The sequence below is a fragment of the Psittacula echo genome (assembly GCF_963264785.1).
Source record: "Psittacula echo genome assembly, chromosome: 4".
Classification (NCBI taxonomy): Eukaryota; Metazoa; Chordata; class Aves; order Psittaciformes; family Psittacidae; genus Psittacula; species Psittacula echo.
In genome coordinates, this window is record NC_137738.1 from 52702347 (window position 1) to 52726162 (window position 23816).

At 40.4% G+C, this 23816-nt stretch overlaps 1 protein-coding gene across 2 annotated transcripts in view; it reads right to left on the minus strand.

The window, feature by feature from the left end:
* Positions 1-701: 701 nt before the first annotated feature.
* The window catches only part of NKAIN2 (sodium/potassium transporting ATPase interacting 2), a gene marked incomplete at its 5' end in the record, with an annotated part of 554970 nt that continues 531855 nt past the window's right edge, over positions 702-23816 (minus strand). For both annotated transcript variants that reach the window (XM_080614923.1, XM_080614922.1), the window contains 2 exons: positions 702-1567; positions 19914-19974. In XM_080614923.1, the coding sequence (XP_080471049.1) occupies positions 1482-1567; positions 19914-19974 (147 nt within the window). In that variant the 3' untranslated portion in view covers positions 702-1481. The remainder of the gene's footprint in view (positions 1568-19913; positions 19975-23816) is intronic.

Sequence of the window (23816 nt, forward strand, 5' to 3'; positions counted from 1 at the left end):
GCCAACTGCAAGCTTTATAATATTGCCTTTTTTTTTTTTTTCCTCCACAAGTCTAGCTTTCTTTCCAGCCAGTACGAAGACAGTCAGTAAATGCAATCTGCTGTTCTGGAAGGAACGCTGAGAACATAAAGAGAATGGAATAATATCTCAGCTAGAGGGCTCCATATATTGATGACAAAGTATGTTATACTGAGAAAGAAATAGGATTAGAATTGTTCTAAGTACCTATGAGCTGCACATAATGCTAGGAAGGAAATAACATTTTCTAAATGCACAACACCGTGCCAAAAGTGCAGGTGAAAAATCTTTACTTGAGCACAGACAGATGGGAAGCTGAAGTAAAGATGGCATTGGAGATAGGCACTATTGTAATTTGAGATTATTAGAAAGCTCCTAGCAAAGCACCCAAAGGGCCCCATCCTAAACACTACCACAGAATTGATTGTAACACCGATAAAGGAGTAAACGCCATTTCCATGCAAAAATCTAGTAATCCATTAGCAGACTTGCTTCCACTAGTCAGAAGACACACTTGAAGGTGAATGGAAGTATATGTTGGGATGGATATTTTTTGCCTGTATTTAGCTCATTTCCTCCAAAGAGATATTAAACAAAGAAACAAAGAAAACAAAGTAAATGATGACCCCTTCTGAGCTGTTCCATGATGTGCTTTTACCATGTAGGCCAGTGACGGTAAATAAAGAACATTTCAAAAGGCGGTGGCAGTAAGGTAAGATTTATCTGGGCAGTCAGGACTGTTCTGAATTGCAGTTGGCATCAGTACAAGAAATATTTGGAGATTATTATTCCTGGACTGGTCTATGGTTGGGTGTTAGGTCTAGTGTGAATGTACTCCAGTTGTGTCTATGTGCTGAGATTTGATTAGCCATTTAATCCTCCAATATATCAAGCTACATTCCAGGCAGTGGATGGAGTTGTCACTCACTGGTTAAGTAAAATACTGCTTACTATTTTAACTGGTTTTAAAAGGCAGATGTTGTTACATTTGTAGTTTTCTTTTTTCTTTTTTTTTTCTTTTTTTAATGTGGAGACTGGAAATGAGGTACAGAGGTGCCTCAGTGAACAGATGCACTGATAAGACAAACGCTAAATACATTCACTAAATTAGCAAGTTGCTGAAATTTTGATAAATCTTAATAAAACCCACTTTTTTGCAACCAAGTTTTGTCAGATCTGATTATTTTTTACTACACCAAATTCCCATTGCCTTTGAGTAGAATGAAAATGGGTGAAATCAGGTGAGAGCTGGATGTTATTTAAACAACTGTGACACATTATATCCTGCCCTAAGAAATCATTATAATTCAACAGAAATGTAATGTTGGTTCTTAAGTGTAGCTTGAATTCAGTCTATCAAAAAGGCTTCTGCCTATTCTGAATTTTAAGTCACGTCATCTTTCAGCATAATGATCCTTTAATATCAGCCTGCCACTCTGCAGAATATCTCAGAAGTTAAGTACTTACATATACATGGGCTGTAGCTGTAAATGAGATGTCTTCTGTGGACCTTGATAGCCGTAAGAGTCAAATCCACCTATGAAATCAACTGAAAGGGGGAAAATTGCTTTCATTAGAAACATCTTTTCAGAAGTGATAGGCACTATGATCCAAGAACCACCCAGCACACAAATTATTTTTTGATGGGCCATTTATTAATCTGTTAAAATTAGACCAGCTAATTGTGGAGATTCAGAATAAGGGTAAAAAGAGTAGAGAAAGGCAAAGTAACTTTTTAAATTTTAAAATCAAATTAATTTTAAAATCACTGAAAGGCAATGATGGGTTTATAACAGCCCTCTGTCTATCAGAAATATCCACACATCCCTCTTTTTTCAAGTAGAACACCTCACTGGAGTACAAACCAACATGCTATTCGTATATTACAAATGCTGAAACCCATTTATTAATTGGCATGAATGCATTGCTTCTGACTGTGATTACTCTGTCTGGCTTGCTGTCATGCTTGGCTCAGTGATGTAGAGGAGAGAGCTCATTGATCCAACTCCCTCTGAGAGACAAAAGTTTCTCTGATTCCCTGCTTTGACATTTGGGTTGAAATGCATGAACAGAGGGTTGGAACAATTTATCTGAGCTTCAAAGATGAGGCTTCACGCATGTGAGGAAACCAGCTTTTCTCTCAGGGTGCTGAAGGTCTGCAGGAAGGTTGTAGGGTGGGAGTTATTTATTAATTCACACCACTGACAGTTCCCCATGCTCTTCTCATGTTTATTTTAAACAATTTCCAGGGCCATTCAATCTCATCTGAGCCTGAGACCCCTGTTTCTCTGCTATAACACTTTCTTTACACAGGTGAAAGTGTACCCTTTGCTTCCTTTGCATTGGGAGACCCAACTATTGGCTTTTGGAGGTTATTTGCGGATAGTTCTCATCCCTGAAATATTGTCTCTTACATAGCAGATGTGAATTTGACTTTACTTTGATAGAAAAGGGCCAAAGAGTTCAGATATGTAAGTGCATTTTTCACAAGTCAGGGCACTGTTACTGACAGACTGGCTCTGTGTACATTAAAAGCAAAAAATCCAGAAAAGGTTCTTTGACAGAGGATAGCTTCTTCTGGACCTAAAATGCAGTAACATTCACATAAAAATAATGATATGTAAATTTATCACTATTGGTTTGAGAACTTTCACAGTGGTTGGATTCCTTAAAAGTTGCATTTATGAGGTTATTTTATCCTAAGGTACCCCTCAATATGTGTCATGCTTAATCACATTTATCATGCAGTCACGGGCATTCCAGACATGTTACAAAATCAAATTCTTGTACCCCTCTGTCCAACATGTGTTTTGCAAGCAAAGAGCTACCAAAACAGTAGATTGGACTGGTACAATATGTCTGCATTGCAATCACAGACATGCTGAACATCCACCTTCTTCCCTGGCACGAATGGCCCCTGCAGAAATAATTTTGCCCATTCTGTGCTCTGTGGTAGCATTACATATACTCCTATCCCAGAATGATGTGTTACTAAATTAATTCCTGACATCTCTAATGAAGAAGGTTCTATAGTCTCTCTGTGGTGCCTTTCCCTGAGCCTAACTTCCTAATGTCTAATTTAAATGTAATTTCCTGCAAATTAACTACTTTCTACATTTTGGCCTTTTGTCACCATGGATATAAAGACAAATGAAGAGGTTTTTTACAACTACTTTTAAGCATTTTCAAAAAGTATTTTCATGCTATCCATCTTTTTCAGATTTATGCATATGTAATTCTTTCAAATTTTTCTCACAGTGCATGTTTTCAAGCCTCTACATTTCCAAGCCTTCTTCAGTTTACTTGTTTTTCTTATAGTGGGGTGCATAAATCAGGACTGATTGGAACAACTGCCATGTAGGTCTTCTGCACATTACTTGAACTGACATGATGGGTTTTCTGCCTTTTATTTTTTTTTTAATTTCTCCTCTTCAACAGCATCATACAAATGCTTAATAACCAGATCTTTATTTTTACGTTTTTACACTAACTGTAGTCTAGCCAAGTAGTCCATATTTTATCTGAAGACACTTGATTGATTCTTCTCCACAGGAGCTCTTTTGCACTTGTCTGTACTGAATTTCATCTTCTTGACTTCAAGCCACTTCTCAAGATCATTTTTACTTCTATCTTCACAAGTGCTCATACCACCCCCAGTCTTGTTTCATTTGAAATTTTTACAAATATTCTGTCCTTGATCATCCTTGCTGTTAACAAAAATAATGAAAAGAATTCTTTCTCTAGCCAAGGTCCTAGTGGGATCCCATCTGAAATGTCATGCTGACTGGTTGATAACTAGTTTTCAAATAGAGTTTTAAACAATTCTGCACACAACCTATGAGGACTGCATCTGGACAGTATTTCCCTGGCTTGCTCACAAACCTTTCATGGGGTTAAAATCTTGCTAAAATCAAGAGAAATGCCATTTCTTGGTTCCTACTTATTGTTTGTAGCCATCAGAATAACTTTATTACAATGTGGTTATGTCTTTGGAAGCATTCTAAGTTTACAGGCACAGAACAAAGAATTCACTGTAGGAATATTGATGATTGAAGAGCTAGGCTGGAAGGAAACAAACCCATTTTATTCAAATACAAAGACTGCAGCAAAGAGAATAGACGTTTTTGCTGTAGCTAAGGTTTGTTGTTCTCTGTTTTCAGTTTTTCGGTTTTTTGTCATTCTTCACCTCTAACACTACAAGTCAGAAAATACCTGTGCTGGACTGAGTGTCTCACTGGTGTCAATCATGTCACATTATGGATGTTGCTCATATGCATTCGTCCAGCTTTGCATTTCCTGTGCACTTACTAAGACCCTTCAAGCAATCACTAAACCATTATTAGAAGGCTGCAAGCACAGACACCCTGTTTTGCAGCCACAGGACAAAAGGTCTTAAGGATGATTTTAGGGTTGTTTTCAGAAAGCTAAACCAGTGTGTTAAGAGAAAGATTTCTTCGAGTAAAAGGAGTTTGTGTGGGCATGAAAGATGCATGTTGAATATCTCTGTGTGATTTGTGTCTTTGCCCTGTTGCACAGAGTAAACATAGACTGTTAACAAGTCAGATTGTCAAGAGCAAACAAGGCAAGCTTGTAGAGACATTTCTGTGTTCACCTGACTATAGAACTTCCCATGTGTGTAACCAAATGATGTTAGGGCAGAAAGTACTACTGTGACCTTGTTGTAGGCATACAATGGCTTCTTACATGCAACAACAAACTTTGCAAGGTAGGTAAATGTAGGTAATAGAAAGTGAACTCCAACACAAAAAGATTTCAGTAATTTCTTTGTAGCAAGGTTTCTGGATGGTGGCAGTTTCCCATCACTGCAAAGCCTGTGGTGTCCAGACTGTGCTAAAAGCTCCCCATGGACTCAGGAGTTAGTGTCTTCAAGCATGAAAAATGCTGCCCTTTCTGCAGGCATTTTATGCTGGCTGTGCCTGAAAGGTCACTGAAAGTGTCGTACGACTGATACATTCCTGGCAGCAGTAACACGAGATGAATAAAACAAGGCTCATTAGTTGAATCACTGCAGAGGCTTCCATCCTTAACCTCATCCATCAAACACATTTTTGACTATTCTATTTTACATTCATCTTACATGTCACGGTTATCAGAAGTGGCTCTTTTGTCGTGTTTTGCTTTAGTAAAAGCACACGTGCAAGTACAAATAAACACAGAATCCCATTCCTTTTGTGGTGAGTTGACCCTGGCTGGATGCCAGGCGCCCACTCTGTCACTCCCCTCCTCAGCTGGACAGGGAACAGAATATAACAAAAGGTTTGTGGGTCAAGATAAGGACAGGGCCTCAGCCTTGACCAGTGGTGTGTCTGTCTTAGAGCCGGCTGTCACTGGCTCTACTGGACACACGGGAAGCTTATTAACAGAAGCCACTCCTATAGCCCACCCCTGCTACCAAAACCTGGCCACGCAAACCAAATACACCTTTGAAATATTAGGTGCTGAGATGCTTTTTTTCTGAGCTGGACTTGAATATGATACTAGCAGTATTATTTATCTGTAAAATGCATTACAGAAATCTATCTGGAGTATTTTCTTCCTTTGCTAGTGTTAAGGGGCTTGTCAGCCATATGATTGTGGTTACAACTTTGACACAGACTGGAGGTATGGGTCAAAATAGAGACATTACTAAGCACCCACAGTGATGTGAAGTTTCAGCCTCTGCTCATAGTCACAGTCCCTACTGTCTCTGGTGTATATAAGGACAGAATGAGAAGCATAAATGGGTTTATCATTTTTCATTTCTGGAAGTTTGTGGTGTGCAGAGGGACCATTAAACTGGGATGTACAAAAAGGATCTCATTAGCATATGGGAGAAGGGATTTTCTAGAAAATGGGCAGTGAGATGCACTGAAGCTGATGAAATCAACAGATGGACAAAGAGAAAAGAAACAGTGCAGAATAAAAGCAGTAACATCTTACTGTAGAAACCAAAAGGAAAGGTACTGAATAGAAACCAGAAGACTATACACTATTCTACTTACAGAAATTTTCCTCTGTAAGATACAAATACAGAAGCACAAAGATTCAGATTCTCAGCTAATATATACATTTATAGCTTCAGCGACTTCACTGAAGCAATGATAATCTACATTAGCTTAGGATCTGACCCAAGGAGTCATTTAGGGCATATATGTATAGAAATGTGACTGACACTGTCTGTCCTTGCGTTTTAGAAGACATGCAAGATATGTAAGTAGACAGGCTAAATATGAAAGCATATCAAGTTTAGGAAGGGTAAGAAGGATGAGTGGTTTTATCTGTAAAGGAAAAGAAAGAGAATGGTTGGGAAATAGCCATGTATTTGGCCAACCTGTGACCCGCAGCATGGATGCCTTCTTGACTTCTTTCAGACCCTCTCCTTTGTTTCTTTGCTACTATTGTTTGTTTTGCTGACTAGCTTATCTCTATTTCAGATGCATGAGGCCCTGCCTCTCACAATGGTGAATCTACTGCCAGCACTCAACCCTGCCTTCATCACCACATCTGCTTCCTGCCTGAGGCTCCTTCTTTAAAAGTAAAAATGTCTTTTGTAGCAGTTTCTACCAAATTTCTCATTTTTTATTTGGCAATTCCTCATTTGATAGTAAACAGGGTGATTTTTCTCACTGATTCCTCTCTCCTCCCTTATTTGTCCATCTGCTTGATGAAGTAGATTGGCTCCTCCAATTTTATTAGTTCCATCCCAGACAACCCCATCACCTCCTCATCCACTTCCCTCCTCCCATCTCCAGCTGTTTCTCTGCACTCCATCTCTTCCATTTCTTCTACGAGCAAACTGATAATTTAGTCCTCCTTTCTTCAGTTTGCCAACCTTTTTCACTCCTTTTGCCATTCATTTCCCCTTCTCTCTTACTACAGTTACAGGAATTTTGTTCCATAAAACTTCTGCTTGTCCCAGTGACAGACTCTCTTGATTGCTTTTTTGCAATTCCTTCCCAATACAAATACACATAAATTCCTTTAATAAAAAAATCATCCCCACCCTTACCCCTTCTTGTCCCAGTCCCTCTCTCTCTCTCTCTCGCCTGAGAGGTTGCAAACACTTTCAGGAGCTACTGTCCTCCATCTCTGTAGACGATTTTCTCCCATCTTGTGTTCTGTCCCTTGCATGCAGCTGGAACTACAGTCAGATTACCACTTCCTATGCAAATTGGGGTATTGGTAGCCCAGTGCACACAGCCCTCTCTGTAGTCATCCAACCACCTTTCATACAGCCACTGCTCTCTTTTTCCCGAAACCTTTGCCTCGCTCGCCTCTGCTGTCTCCTCTGCAGGTGCTCACCTTCCTTCTCACATCATTCATCACCTTTCTCGCTGATTCTTCCTCCAGGATGCTGCCAGAGTCTCATGAGCAGTAACATTAAGCCTTTAATTTTTCTCCACCTCCTGTAAACTGGGTAATTGTACTCGCAAATGGAAGTCCTGTCATCGCCGGCTCTCTGGGGTGTCACAGATTACCTGGCTTGTGCTCATTCTGTTCCTTCTATACAAACTGAAATCTCAGCTTCTCTCTGTGATATTTACCTGTGGATAATTAAACATCAGTTCCAGGCCAGCATGACTAAAACTTGTACCTTTGCCACTTCTCCCTAACCTTCTTTGCTACCTCTCATGGTGAATGATGGCACTTGTATTCTCAAGCTGTCACTCAAGGTTAGATGTCAACTTTGGTTTGGGCTGTGCACAGTTTAATTTCCAAAGCTTATTTTTGCATATTGAAGAAGATGACTTTTCTGTCTGTTGACACAGCTACAACATTTACTCATGGCTCTCAGTGTCAAACACCATAATTGCTCCTTTTTTTTTTTTTTTTAAACTCACCAAATGTGGAATTAAGGACACAAAAGCTGCAGGATTCATCTTCTCTGAATCCTGCCGCTGATTTAACTTCTATATTATATCAAGTAGAAGCTAAGTCTTTCTACATTTAAAGCCTTTCGTAGACAGTCCACACCAATCTCTCCTCCTTACAGTTCTAAAAGCTAAATTCTGACCCCATGCTGCCAGCCTGACCTCCACACTTGTAAAATTTCCAAACATTTTCTCCCGTTGTGAGAATGCATTCACAAATAGTCCTCATTATTTTCCTTAAACTCTTCTTTGTTCTTTTGGCAGTAATCAGGTTGCCAATGCCCTTATACTCCTGTCTACCACAGTGAATAATATTTGCTCATAGTTTCTTTGTGCTCACTTTCTGCCTGTACCCACCAATTACCAACTGCCTGTTGTCTAACTGTTAGATTGAAAGGCCCAAGAAACAGGGCTGGTGTTCATGTTCGTGCAGTGCTTGGCATCACAGTAGTCCTTAAATACATTCATGAATCTAAAGCACTAAAACAATATTAAAAATTTACAATTACGCATGATAAAGATGGTACCGTTTAAAAAGTGCTAATGACCAGGGAAGTGTACGTGCATGTGCACATGAATGCTTCTTGATGTCATGACTGAAAATATTTCCCATGTGGTATAGAAGAGAGAGAACACATGGCGTACATGGGCTCCATCTGACATGTGAGGTCTGGCTCTGGCCCCCTGAACTCAGGCCTCAGAAGTGGTGTGATTAAACTTCACCAATGCAGCAAGACACCCCACTGCTCGTGTAGCTGGGAGACAGAAGAAATGGCAAACAAACTGATGGCAAACACCTAATAACAGCACAGGAGGCACTGTTGGTGCAGAAGTGAGTATGTAAGACAGGACAGAGCTATGCAGAAATGCTGACAGTGAAACACTAGCCAAACTGAGAAAAAAATGGAGTGAGTAAAATTAGGATTGGTTTTAATAACTTTGGAAATGACATGTGGGAAAATAATATAAAAGAACATATGAGAACACCCTTGGTCTTGCAGCTTTACCAGAATGCTGCTACCCACCTCGCTGTTTGGTGAAGGCACTTCCAAACACTTTAGTGCTGTTGCCTTTTTATGCTGTGAGCTCGGCCTGGTGGTTATTCCACAATATAGCACACAGAAGGAGGTTTGCTTGACTACAATAGCAATAAGGTTTGTTTACAATGATAATCAAATGTTATCGCTCTTTGTGCTGAGTGCACAGTGATTTAGTAGATTTGTAAAACCTGACAGAGCCAAGCGTCTGGGAAGCAGGTGGAAGGATGGCATCTGTCAGTATGTGAGGCTATGCCCTCCCTATTGCACAGGAGGGCTCAGAAATGGTGTAAGGTTTGGACACCCAGTCTGATTCTTGCAGTGCAATGAACTGCATTTCTGCCAAATAGTCAGTAATGGCCTCTAAGTTCTCTGAGCTCGTCCATTTGCAAGCTGAACCCAAACCCTCAGATTTTTAAACCATAACCTCATGGATTTCTGAGCCCTATAATGGCCATAGGAGCAGCAAAGGGAAATCCCTACACAAAGTTTGGTGGAGGTTCTCAGCTCAGATTCTGTCGCACTGCCACTATTTCTATGCTGCTTACTGTTATAATAGTCAAAATTATTCTGTGATTTTTTGCTTTAGAGGGGCTTTTCCTCCAGCTGCTTCTCCTCCTATTATGATTTTTGTTGGATAAGGGCCTACAGGCTCTTCTGTCTTTGTTGCTGCTGGTACCCTGGCTAATTCTTTGATCAGCCCTTCTGAGTCAAGAGGTAGGACTGAGGAAGTGTGCAGGTTTGTGAAAACTGATAAACATCACCTGGTGTCACTACCCATTCAGAGGTATTGAAAAGGATATCAGTCTGTTACTCCCTCTAATTAGACCAAGCAGGGATGCATATATTGCATTCAATTTAAGACCAGCTTCTGGTTGTATTCCCAGTTGGAGAAAGAATCTGCTCAGTGGCAAAACCTTAGGGCAGGACATGAGGAAGACAATGCTCTGGAGCAGTGCCGTCAGCAAGGCAGGGCTGGCAGACAGCAGAAACCAGGTCAACTAGGGTCATGGCTGAGCAGAAAGGAGCAATGATGAAAGCAACCAGGAGTAACCAAGCAAGGGCTGAGAAGCATAAGCAAGGCTTTAGCAGCTGAAGAAAGAAACAGGGACCAGGGCTAGGGCAGGCAAGAGTAAGAGCCAGAGGCCAGGAGGAAATGGCTAGAGCATAGCTGCAGCAATGACAAATATGGGATTGAAATAATCAGCACTTCCTTTTATATATGATAAACACAGCAAGCCATTTGTCAAACTTATAGACCTGGAAAAAAGGTTGCCATCAGGTAAGCTGCCTCTTGACCCCTGTCCAAGCTTGTACTGGGGCTTGTCCAATGCTCAGTAAAGGGTCTGTAAAAGACCTCCAGTCAGCCATGAGAACATTAGCAGTCTGAAGAATATATTATTTGTCTAAACTGGACAGACCTGGACACTGCTGGGTAATAGCCATTTGCTTTCAAGTTTTCATCTTGAATACTGAGCCAGAAAAAGAAAAAAAAATTAGCCCTGCAATATTTTTGATGGACAAATCCTTCTAAGAATTAAAGAAAATATGTGGTAGACTGAATTATCATAGAAGTTATCAAATGAATCATTAGGAAAAATTGTTCTTAGCCAGATCATTGCTATGGGCAAGCAATAAAGAGAAGAAAAAAATAAAAAGGAGGAAAAAGAAAACGCCTGGGGCACTGGCCTCCAAGTGTGGCCATCACACTAATAAATTAGAAAAAGTCATTAGTAGGTGCAACAAAGTGGAGAATTAAGGCTCAAATCTATGAAAGTTAACAATCCAGTGCTAATGAAGACCTATTTGAAAGAAAAGTAACAAAGAAAACTTTAACAGAAGACATGCTGTTAAGAATAATTTAGTACAAAGCTGTGTTCCAGGCATGTAGGAAACCACAAGGAACTCACGTTGACTGTCCCAGTGGGGAAGACACTATGGCTGTGGGCAGGTGTCCTTCTCAGGGTCGCTGGAAATGGTTAATGAGTCTATTCCACCTGCAGCAGCTCATCACAGATTCTCTCCGAGATGTTGCTGAAATCAGTCTGGACTGAGCTTGACTGGCCAGGACTTGTAGTGTTCCACCAGCTCATTTTGGCTCAGCCCTCAAGGAGGCAACCAGCTGCCCTCAGAGGCTGCGAAACTGGGGTGGGGAATGTGGCTAGCAGCCCTGCATGGGCACTTGTGGGCTGCTCCTCTGCTGGTGCTTGATGGGGTCCAAGCTGCCCTTCCTCTGATGGGGCAAAGGGAGAAATGTTCCCACAGGCACAAGGCTGGAGGGCCTGCTTACAAAGCCTGCCCTCTATTCAGTGTGAAGTAGCAGTAAACACTGGCACTGAAATGGAGTCTTTCACCACCATCAAAACAAAACATAACAGTCTGCTTGAAACCATTTCCCATGCAATTTTCAGCTTGTGAAGATTGTCAGGTTTTGCTAATTTTTCCTGATTTTGAGTATGAGTTTTGTTTATTTTTAAATGTCAAAACATTTCTGTGGCCAGCAAGACCATGTCCTCTTTAGCTGCAGCAACAACCTAGACGTTTCTTCAAATCATCTGCAGCTTTTGTTGTCAGAACCATCATCACTAGTTACTACCTCATTTCTGCTAGTGTTTTGAAGCAACTGTGTGAGACACTGTTTCATGATCCGGACTTTGTGTTCTTCTCCTGAAACAATTAATTCATGACAAGACAAGTAATATCTTCAGAATGTGTCGGTATGAAATATATCCTTCTTCATAAAAGTGATATTAACTTTTCATTCCCTGTCAGATATGCAGATCTTTTCCAACACTTCTGCAGCATGTCTTTCTTGAAAAGATAAAATGTGTGGTGAATAGTTAAAAGAAAAAGTGATGCAAGGTAAGTAAATCTCCCTGGCTGTTGCAATGCATCGATTTTATTAAGCAGTATCCCATTGTGATGAGCTGCTGAAATGGAAATATTACTTCCTTCAAGATTTACATTATATTATTTAGACATTTTTTAAACTTGCAGTTGACAATCCCCACAGGAGGCAGTGATGGATGCAAGGGGAGTGGCAGCAAAGACAGTGAAGAAGAAGAGAAATTATCATAGATGGAGCCAGCAACACCACCATTTTCCCCCGTGTGTTTTTATTTATATATTTGCCTCAAACCACATCCTGTCTCCTAGGCATTCCTTGAACATCAACTTCATTAGCTATGAAGGCAGCAATCCATAACCAATTTTCTTTTCATGTCAAGATTGTTCATGTATAAACCCAGCCCCTTTGTTGGAAACATTTGCAATTAATCCTACAAACAAAGAAAATGCTAATCATACAGTCTACCCTAAGCAACCCTTCTGACTCAAGGCCCTGACCACCATCTATTATACACTAAAATGAATTGAAATTCCCACTTTGAGTTTAACCTAATTTTCTAGTGATAATAGGCATGGATTCCCAGAAGCATTCTATGCATCTAGATAGGAGCATCCTAATTTCCTTTCCTGGTAAATGTTTTAAATAAGATTTTAGCACCAAAGGAAATTAACCTTTAAATTAATTGTAATTATAAAATGCCATCACTGATTTTGTCTTCAGACTAATTACTTGCTATTATTTAAACAAACTGCACCTCCTTGGAGCTTTAGGTTTGTTTCTGTCTCTGCAGTGCAGTGCCAAATGATAACAGACCAGGGTGTGTAACGTCTGCCAAGCCCTATGACACCTTGAACTTCTCAGGTCCATCTGCATCTCAAATGCAGCTGGTTTCACTTGTCATATCTTCACACCATAGGGTTTCCCTCCTGCACTTCAGCCTTGCACTCTGCAGGTCAGATATCTTCAGCCCGTGCAATCAAGCACACCTTGCGGGATGCAGAGTGCCTGTGCTCTGCAGTGGTGAGGATGAGACACAGCACCAGCCTTCTGCTCTGCAAAAGGTCCACTCCAAGACAGAACATGACTGGAAATAATGACACAGGAACCAGCTATTGATATGTGCAAATGGTTGATGCTGTAAAGGCATCTCAGGAAATTTCCTAAATGTTCCTTGTGATACTGCAGTTTTCTAAGGCAGCTCCCTTCAGGATGGCAAGCATGAGGCAGTACCATGGAATTTCAAAGGTTTCTCTCCTTGCATGCTTTCATCAGCATCCTGACAGCCAAAGGAATCCCATTTCCCTCCCTTTAGCTTACTCAGTTCACATAGCAGTCACTGCACTAAACGAAACAAGTAAATGGAAAAAGCTTCTAATTTAGCCACAGGCTGTAAATTGGAGAACGCAGCTGAACAAAAACAAGCTGTAGCATCAGCTTTTGTAGCATGTTCATTCTCATTCATAAGTGACCTGTTCATCAGTTGGAGAACAACTGTTTTAAATATTGGGTTGGATTTGTTTCTATTCCTATTTGCTGCTGTGTTGCCTCTGCAGACTGCCCTTGGCATTAACCAAACAAGTCAGACCAGTGATTCACCCTGTTGTGAGGAGGTGTCTACCACAGATAGTACAAATTGCTCTTTGGAGTTATCTCCCTGCTTCTATTGACTGTGGTGGAAATCTCGATTGTTACTTTAAACTGCAGGCCTAATTACATGCAGCTGTAGGTGTGTGAGATGAATGCCACCTGTGGCAGCATGGAAAGAGTGAAGATCGAATAGCTGGTGTTTTCCAGAGAAAGATTCAGGATACTTTACACAACAGTAGGTGCAAAACTAACCAAATGTGTAGCTGAGGTGCTGGAACTCCTCTTGGGAAGCTGTTAGATACAAACTTTCTTGGTTCAAATGTAAGTGGACACTTATAAATGTCCACTTACTTAGAAAGAAGAAAAAAAAAATTGTGGGAAAAAAAAAATACAAGGAGACCACTTTTGGCTAAGGAAGTCCTTGAATGACAAATTACTGTCAGGATTTTCTAGGGACTACAAACTTGCAGTGTTCTTATATGCCTATGTGGCAAATATGGCAGATATGGAAGTAAACATCAGATGTTCATCATGATTGGATATTGGGTATGGGGCTGGATAGACCTGCCACCTCCTATCTTGTATTACACAAGTGTAATAGGTAATGCAGCATTAGTAGGGCTGCAGCTTACACTGTTGCTGTGGTGTCACCTTTCAGCTGGGAGGAAGAGACCTGCCAGGCTTCCCAGGATGATGGCTTCCCAGGATGACAGCTTCCAGAGATGCATTCAAGTCCAGCCTTGACTACAGAAAAATGGTTGCTGTTATCTTCAGCCATCTCCCTCAGCCTTAGTTTCTGATTCCTTCCCATCTTTCTCTTGCCCAGGTAGTCTCAGGATTTACAGCCGTATTCACCAGAAAATGGGAAGGGGAATAAAGAAGCAGAATTAATAGCTGAGTGTTTGCTACTGGTTTCTCTTTGTCTTTGCTTTAGAGAGGTTTTTTTTTAGCAGGGATAGAAGCCAAGGTATTATTTCTCTGTAAGGTCTTGCTAAGCAGATTGTGAAAAGCATCTGGCACAGAAATAAAGTGATACTTGAGCATACTCTGGCCTTCAATAGTGCCTTTCATCTCAGAAGCTAAAAGTTATGAAGCAACATGCCTGTTACTGTCCCTGTCATTATTTCCCATTTTAAATATAGGAAATGGGAATATGGAGAGGTTAAATATCCTGAACAAAAGTAGAAGGCAGCCTCTAACAGAGCTAAAAATAGAAGGCTTTTCTACCTATCCCATATGTCTGTCAATATTTCACATCTCTCACATCTATTTGAATTCAATATTGTCTATTAAAAGAAAATCTTTGTCATCATCTTTCCAGGTCAGGCCTAGGATTCAAGACTGGATTGTTGTTTGGCACTGAGTTTATTGGCACATAATTGCTATGCTGTACTGCTCACCAGTAGATATCCCCTATCTGAGATATTGTTTCCCTAGACATTTTCAGGAATTCAAATAGAAGCCTGAATTCAAGTTTTTATGGGGGGGTGGTGGTGGTGGTGGTGGTGGTAGTGGAAGGTGTGTGTGTGCGAAATAGTTTTAAAGGCTTATCCAGCACTTTATTTCTGTGCCAGACATGCCCCAAAGCTGGGCTCAAGGGAATACGCAGCAAAATTCTACTTAACCCCCTTGCAATGTCTTTTGCTTTGCAGTTTACCTGGAAGCAATTCCAAGAGAAAAGAAGATCATGTATGTGCAAGTTGGATCCTTGCTAGCATGAGACAGTTGTACTTTATGGTACTCAGGGAACAGTCAGACAGGCCATATTTATCCTCTGATTGCCTTGCCATTGTGATATAGTGGGTAAATATTGTTTCTTCTTCCTGTCTGGGTTTACAAGGGAGCCTTCTGGGTTAGGATTTCACTGTGGGACACATTGGTGATATTTTTTAGTCTGGGGTTCCCTAACAGCCACAGCTGTCCTTCTAATAACAAGCCAGTCTCCTTTCCTTCAACAGAACCTGCAAGGTGAGTGCAAAATTCCACTTCAGTAATCCAGGTTTCTTTTTTAATTGCTTACAGACAAAAAACCCCAGGCGTATGAAGACAGGTTGAGAAAGTTTGGGCTGTTCAGCCTGAAGAAGAGAAGCTGCATGGAGACCTCATAGCAGCCTTCCAGTATCTGAAGGGGGGCTATAAGGATGCTGGGGAGGGACTCTTCATTAGGGACTACAGAGATAGGACAAGGCGTAACGGGTTAAAACTTAAAACAGAGGAAGTTTAGATTGGATGTAAGGAGGAAGTTGTTTACTGTAAGGGTGGTGAGGCACTGGAATGGGTTGCTCAGGGAAGTTGTGAGTGCTCCATCCCTGGCGGTGTTCAAGGCCAGATTGGACAGAGCCTTGGGTGGCATGGTTTAGTGTGAAGTGTCCCTGCCCATGGCAGGGGGGTTGGAACTAGATGATCTGGAGGTCCTTTCCAACACTAACTATTCTATGATTCTACGATGCTGCTGTATTGTCAACATTTCAGGATTTTCCACAAAATACTTGTATATTTATAAACATTTTCAAAAATACACTGAATCTTATTTTAGTTTGGCAGTAACAGCATACAGCAGGGAACCAAACTGCTAGTGATGAAATGCACATTAAACGAACATTTCAATGTTATTAAAACTAATGTGCAGCCTTTGAAAAATGCGGGCCTCATAAGATTTTGGAAAACAAATGAGGAGCTCCAATAAGTTTACAGCCATTGAATACCTTCAAGTAATGACTGTTGCTGACGTTTTCATATTTTATTTTTAATTGCTGCAGCTAATGATGATAATGAGATGAGAATGACAATGGATTGGGCATACCAGTGGCAATAGTGAAAAGGAGAGCACTGAGTTGATCGCAGTCCTGCTAGGCACTCGTCCTCCCTCATCTCTCCCAGATAGGGACCCAAAGTGCTCCAAGCCTCAGAGTTCCTCCTCCCTGCACAGCCACAGGGAACAAGATGCAGAAGTGCCCTTTAGGAGCAACAAACCACCACCAAGAGAAGTAGCTGGTGAAAAGCCACTCTTGTCCGACCCTTGGAGATGGGTGCTGCAGTTCAGCACTGGTGCACCCCAGTGTTAGAGCACTGCTTGGTACAGTATCAGGAGGGAAAGCAGCTTCTTTAATCCTTGATGCAGAATTAAACCTAAAGCAGATAAGGTAGTGTGGACTTTAGCTTTGACTTAGAGAGCTTGCTGCTGGATTTATTTGGTGTGTGAGTAATTAAAACCTCTAGACTTGCTGATTCAGGCCCAGTTATGACCCTGATTTGATCACTGCATTGTTCCATTTCTAATTCTTTAGTGAGGTTAGAGCAGGTTAATCTTAGTGAAATGTTTGCTTAATTCTACCCTTGCTCATTTGTCCTCTTAAAATCTGCATAAGGAATGGAGAAATAGTATTTCTTTCAGCTTGTTTCAATTACTCTGAGAGCAAAGCTAATTCAGCTGAAGCAATTTAAGAGGAACTTGATCGTGCTTCTACAGTTGAGGCTAAGTGCCAAAAAAAGATGAAGCATCTTCTCTGCTCCAGAGTGGTGTTGGTATGTTGCTATGGTTAAAATATGGAACATTGACACATTTGGCTCTTGGATGGTGCATAACTTTTTCTCTGGTTTTATACCTTGCTGCCCACACCTGCCAGGCTCAGTATTTCTGCCTTTTTCGCTCCTCTTCTGGACTGCTGTGGCTCATTAGTAAAGCAGAAGAAATGGAATTGAGTGTATGAGTGTTCACCACACCCATTGTGAAAAGCAACAGGGTTTTTCTTTTGGCGCTCTCTCATCAGAAAGGCTTTTACTAGTGTTTCTGTTCCATCAGACAGGACTTGTAGCTAACTGCCCCTTTGTGTGACTCAATATGGTCATCCTTATGGTCCTCCCTGGCAGTGAGGAATCACATTTTTACAGGCATGACTTGTCTTGAAAACCAGAGATCTAGATTTCTCCTGTGATGTCTGTGAATGTAGAGGTGGGTAAGAAGATAGCAGTCTCTCTGTTAGTCTTCACAGAGTACTTCAGTAGCTGGGAAAGCAGAGCAGCGTTGTGGGAGAGTTGCTTTGTGGTGACTGGTTTTACCAGAGGATCTTTCACAGCTGACACACCTTTAGCACACAGAGCTAAACAGCACACCAGCTGCCAAACGCTCCTTACCAGGTATGGTAGAGATGCTAGGCAGGGGTTGGTGGGTAGCAGAGTAAAGATTTTTTTCTGCTATGCTAGATGTCTATCAAAGCTGCGGGAGGAAGTACACTGTGGGCAAGGAGGGGTGTCTTCATCCCTTTGTGACACACAGCTTACTCCACAGCAGCATGCAGGGGTGAGGACCTGGAAAAGTGGAAAAAGAGACTATGGGAAGAGAAACAAATCTAGGGGACCTGAAGTGATCTCAGACCAAAGACTTGCATATGCAGGAAGCTCTAGGAATGGCTCTGGGATATATTCCACTTCTCCTGAAAGCTTTACTTTTTCTTACTCACTTGGTCTACATGAGACGACCCCACCTGTGAATGTAGTGAGGAAGTTATGCTTAGGCATCTTCCTCTGGAGTATAAACAGTAAATAACATGGCATTCATAAGGGATATATTATTCCTCAGAGGAGCAGGATATATGGGTGTGTTGTCAAAAGGGAGAGCAAAGGTGAGAAAATGGTCTAAATGGAAAAAAAGAATCCAAAATTAAACCTGAGCAGTGGGTATTTGTATGGACTGTAGCCGCTGGCTGCCACAGAGTGCTTGGCACATGTCAGAGTGGATGGCTGAACAGAGAGAGAATTAGAATAATTCTTACTTTCTGCTACATGCAACCTTTCAGTAGAAATTAAAGCTGCTTTGAGTTTACAAAACTCTGAGAGGCCAACTCTGACCTGAGTATTACTACAGTGTTGGGACAAGCCAGCCATTGGAGTTCCCTTTTTCTCTTTTCCCAGCCATGCTTCCAAGCTTCACTAGAGGTGATGCTGCAGTGCCTGAGCTTGTGTTGGCTTTATTGCATTGAGTGGGGATTCACTCCGGTATCTCAGAGGGAGGGAAGATGGCTCTTTTGCTAGAAGCAGAGGCCTGTCTGAGATGTACTAAGAAAGTAATAAAAGCCTCAAAAATAGGCAAGACAACAGCAAGAAAAGTTTCAAGACATGACAATCTGTGTCTTCTGAACAACAGCAAGCTTCTGCTGCAGTGAGCATAAAACAATACCATGCTGCCCATGGCACTTCGCTGCCAGGAATGTGGCTTTACAGACCAAGGGAGAAACCTTTCAAACGTGCTCTGATTTCTGCGCTTGTTTGGTCAGCCAAGTCCCTTCCTTGCTTTTTCACTAATATCATTCCCTAAAGCATTACAGAAGAGTGAAAAAATTTAAGCACATGGAAGAGAGGGCAAAATGGTATTAAACAGGATTTCATTTTGGGGGCAAGGAGTCACTATCCTCCAGCTCTGCAGTTAGGGAATGCACTTAACGGGAAAGTAGGGGAAAGTACATATGACTGGGTCTTTCCCTAAAAAGACGAGATTTATTTGTGACATACCCCTACTCCACATGCCTGTTCCGAACCCTTTTTACTCTTACACCTTCCTTGACTCCACAGAAACACAAAGACAACTGAAATGAGCATAGTCAGAAAGACCTCTGAAGTGTGGTTTGATTTCGGCATTATATCTCCCCTTGACGGCTCACAGTGGCACTGTATTGCCAATAGATTATAGGGTTGCAGCTATTTTCTATGCAGGAGAATACACAAAGGAACCCCCACCAGCCTTAGCAGTGCTCTCAATCAAGTAAAAACCCTTCAGCTTCTTGTTGAAGACCTCTCTCTAGGATTCATGTATATTTTATCAAAGTTACATGCAATTCTGATACTTGTTTCTAAAGTGCTTTAGTATGAATCCCAAGATATACCGAAATGCTGCCGTGGCCCTTTTTAAAAAATCAGGTTTAGAACAGAGGAAAAAATGAAATGGCTTGACTTCATAGCATGTAATAAGAGCAAATTTGATTCAACAGGCTTCTATTGATATAAATAAACAGAAGAAACACAAATGTACATCTATATGAAATCATTTCACTCCTTGTAATTGTACCCTGGGAGTAGCAGGAGCAAAGAGGAGCATCACAGTTTCACCTCTCCTAAATGAAGGTCCTGCAAGGAACTAAAGCTATTTTTGGCCAGAAGTGCTTTTACAAGCCAACACACAAGTCAACATAGAAGAGCTATAGCTTCAGTGGTAACCAATTACTGTGAAGAGAATTAATAACAACATGGGATAAGGAAATAAAAACAAAGCTTGTATTTACAAGTTGGGATTCTAATTTTTTTTTTTATGTCTGAAGCTGTGACAAAAAAAAAAAAATTAAAAGAAAGGACTATGTATTTTTAAAGCTGTATTTAATGACTCCTTTGTCTTTCACGCATTCACAAACTTTAGATCCAGAAGGATGGACAGAAAGCATGTTCTGGTTACAGTATAATAAAGCATTTAGGTTGAAGTCAGCAAAAGTCAGTATAGTGTGTGTGTGGGTTGATTTAAAAGAAAAGAATTCATTTTGTATGTAATAAAGCTTTAGTACTTACAGCTGTCCTCTTCTTCAGTAATACATTTCACAACATAACAGGCATAGATGAAGCCCATCAGCTGAAACGAAATGTAATAACGTTAGATGTAAAGCAAATACAAGAGAAAAAAGGGAGTTAGTTTTAAAAAAAGTAACAACAGAGACAATTAAAAAAAAATAATCACCAGACCCTGTTTGATGAGGTGATGATAATTCTTCACAACAGTTTGGTAATTTTACTTGGAAATAGTCAGCGATCTTTTGCATCTTTCTTGAAAAACACACCCTTCAATAAAACTTCCAAAAAATTGATCAAAAATTTTACATTACTGAATTGTCATCTTTTTAGTTATTGAAAACAAGAAAACTAAATGGATGGTTGGATGGATGGACTTTTAGTCATTGAAAAATGTAAATATTTCTGTCAAAATCAAATCTGTTATTCAACAAAACCTGACCCTCTAGCAGAACTCTGTTTTTTTAGCGGAACTTTGCCAACTAAACTGAGGAAAAATTCAGTACACTTGCAAACTGGCTATATAGTGATATTTTATCACTTGAAATTAGGACTGTGGATTAGTGGGACTTGTTCCCACATCTGCAATAACTCACAAGCGCCAAGAAATATCTAACTGCAGCATCACATGCTGCAGCTGGCAAATCTGTATCTTGTTCCCTTCATTCCTCTCCTCAGAGCATTCCCAGAAACAAATTGTAAACAGAAGCAAAATGATTTAGAGGAATGAAAATCTGGAGTGGTTCTGGAGTACCACCTGGCAAAATAAAAAAAGGGAGAAAATGGCCAACATCACACATGCCAAGTATCATGTCAGTCCTCTGTTAGTCTCTCCTGCAATTTCTGTCATTGCTAGGAAGTTAGACCAGAAGCAAAAGGACAAATACTAGAGCAGCAGCAAGTGCCACATGTTACATGCTTTACACAGTTTCCCTTACATGTTTGTCTGCAGAGTTTTCTCTACTGATTACTTACAAACTGTTTTTCATCCTTTAGGTGATCGCTGCAGTTTGCATAGTAGGATGTAAAAGAATTCAGGTTTTTTGATATCTGTAGCGAAAAGTGAGCCATGCTGCCAAAATGTGTTATTCTGCACAGGTCACCTCACAGAGATCTTATCATAAGCTGAAAATCCAGCTGTAGACTTTGGAAATTATTTCTTTATACAGATAATAAAACTGCCTTAAGGCTCAGGCCAGGACTGAGCTCTCTGTGTGTGGTGCAAACCCCATATTTCAGACAAAGTAATCTTAGTCTCACATCAAAGTGGCTTAGAAATAAAAAGAAATAAAAAGGGTTAAATCTGTCAGAAGATGATACATTGTTATGAATGCTTGCTAGTGAAAATGTTTTTTTTTTTTTCATTAATCCAAGGCACACCTACAATCACTGAAATATTGTAGGTTCTTGGAGCCCTTAATATTACCCATATACACGAAATGCAAACAAATCCATTTTGTTTCCTAGTGCCTTCATGGTGACTGAGGCAGTCACCTTGCCTGATTTACTCCAACTCTTGCACAGATAGTCCTGGTATTTCTGTCAGTTTTCTATGTCTAAAGCTCTCCACACCCACAAGTTCTAGCTTCTAACATCTGTATGGGTGAGAGACAGCTAAAGTTAAAAAAAAGCAGCCATCCCCAAGACTTTTCTGAAGAGATCAAGACTTGATTTGGAGATCATACTGTAGCCATCATGGATGTTGTCTGCTAACTGCTTAAGTTCCTGTTGGGAGCCCAGAAGCTACATTACAATAGAACTAAATCATTAATTTTGTCATTTATAATAAATCTGCTTTACAGTGCTGCTGGGAAGGTTTTACACCTGGGAAGGATGAAATATTCACTGCTAGATACAAAGAACGCACTGTACCAAGAACAGTGGAACTCAGCTAATATCAGCATTTCATCTCTGTTTTATTGGATCTCTCTTTCCTTTGGTTTCTTGGCTTCAGGATAGAGGGCTAATTTGCTCAACTGACTTATGCCCTGCATAACCTCATTGACTTCAATGACACTACATGGGGTTTAATTCATCAACGAATTAGGTCCAGAAAGGTTGTTCATAAATGATGCCATTCTTGGATGTGAACCTTGGCTTAATAGTTTCTCTGTTCTCGTTTTACAGACCATAAGATCCAAGATAGCTGAATAGTTGCATCTCTAGTAGGTTGAAATGGTAAAGCTTTTTCTTGTAATACAGTTCAGTAGTTTACTATCTTCTAAAAGACCTCAAGTTCACTAAACTTCTCTCACAAAGCGCAGCAAACAAATTATCACCAATTGTGCCTACAACTGATCTTTTAATTGTATTCAGTTGCATCTCTTAAATGTCTAGGGAACTCCTCCGATATATAAGTAAATCCTACAGCATTTCATCAGATGAGCTGGCTGATTAAAAGAGTGCCTTAAAGCTGGAAATCATTTTGTTCTAAGTACAAATGGAAGTTTGTTTCCCATGATACAATCAGAGTTCATAAAGTAAACCTCCCCCTTCTCTCACATTAATCCAACCCTTTGCTTGGTACACATACTAATTTTGTTTTAATTTGAACATCACATTAGGCTTTCTGTTGATTTTTCCCCTTCTTTTTTTAACCAAGCAATTTATCAGTTCTGATCCAGTAACAGCCATTCAAGATTTATCTTCTAATTGCATCATCATCCGAAGGCACATACTCAGAGCTGCAGTTCAGAACCAGAAGCGGCAGTTTTGAGTATGCTCAATGGCCTGAGCTCATGGTGACCACTGAGACCTCTGGGATGAAGAACATGCTTCTTGGGTGGACCAAGACCTCCTGTAGGAAGGGTACAGCTCACCCGTACAGCAGAGATTTCTTGGGGACCAGTCATCTAAAATTATTAATGAATTCCCACATCGATGAATGGGTCTCCCAAAAGTTACCACCTCTGTTATAGTGCAAGATGCATTTCTTTGACCTTGTTTCTCTCAGAAAAACATGCCACAATGTACCGATATACAGCACAAAACAAATAATTTTTCAGTAAAACACTTCATTGAAGACACTCCTCACCCGCAGAAGAAATTAGAGAAAAAAACCCAAACCATGCCAACCCAAATGATAGAGGTCACATAGCTTAATATATTCCTGGGAAACCCTCAAACATAGCAGTGCTGAATGCATTATGAAAATTCCACAGAGGAGAGTCTTCCTGATTCAGTATCTCAGACAGATTTTTGTCTTATGCGAGAAGGAAGTGAATGAGTCCTCAGAGATAAAGAAGAGAAGGAGCCTGTCTCAGAAAATCAGTTTAAAACTAGGAAAGCCAGCTTGAAAACTTGTGTTGCTTTGCGTCCCTTTTATTTATTTATTTATTTATTTATTTACCGAGCTTTCTTTTATAAACCATGCAGAGATAAAAAGAAATAGGTGCAATGAACAGATCAGTTCTGGATCCCAGACCCATCCAGATTAGGTGTCTACATCTGTCCCATTCACATTTTCATGCTGTAGTATGGGCCTCCATAGGAGAAGGAATCATTAACAACACTGCTTCTCGGAGTAATTAGCGAATGCCTGTTTTTATGAACATAATTTTCTGCAGCTTGAAAAAATTGTCTCTTTACAACTTTCCCTGATGTGTCCATATAAGAGAATAAATCAGCATCACTCTTTCTAAAAGTGTGACATTTACCCATCCCTGCACCAGCTCCCTGGGTGTTACTTTGATGGCATCTAATGACCATTTTTATATACAGTGATCTCAAATGGGGTTTTTTTATTTCAGTTTTTTTTTTCTTTCCGTCTATAAACACCTTGATAAAACCATCATTCGTTCTCCTAAGGCAAAACCGAAGACTAGCAAAAGTCCAAAATAAGTCAGCAATATAACAACAGTACTGAAGGCTTGTCAATGAGATTAATTATAGGATTAAGTTAACACA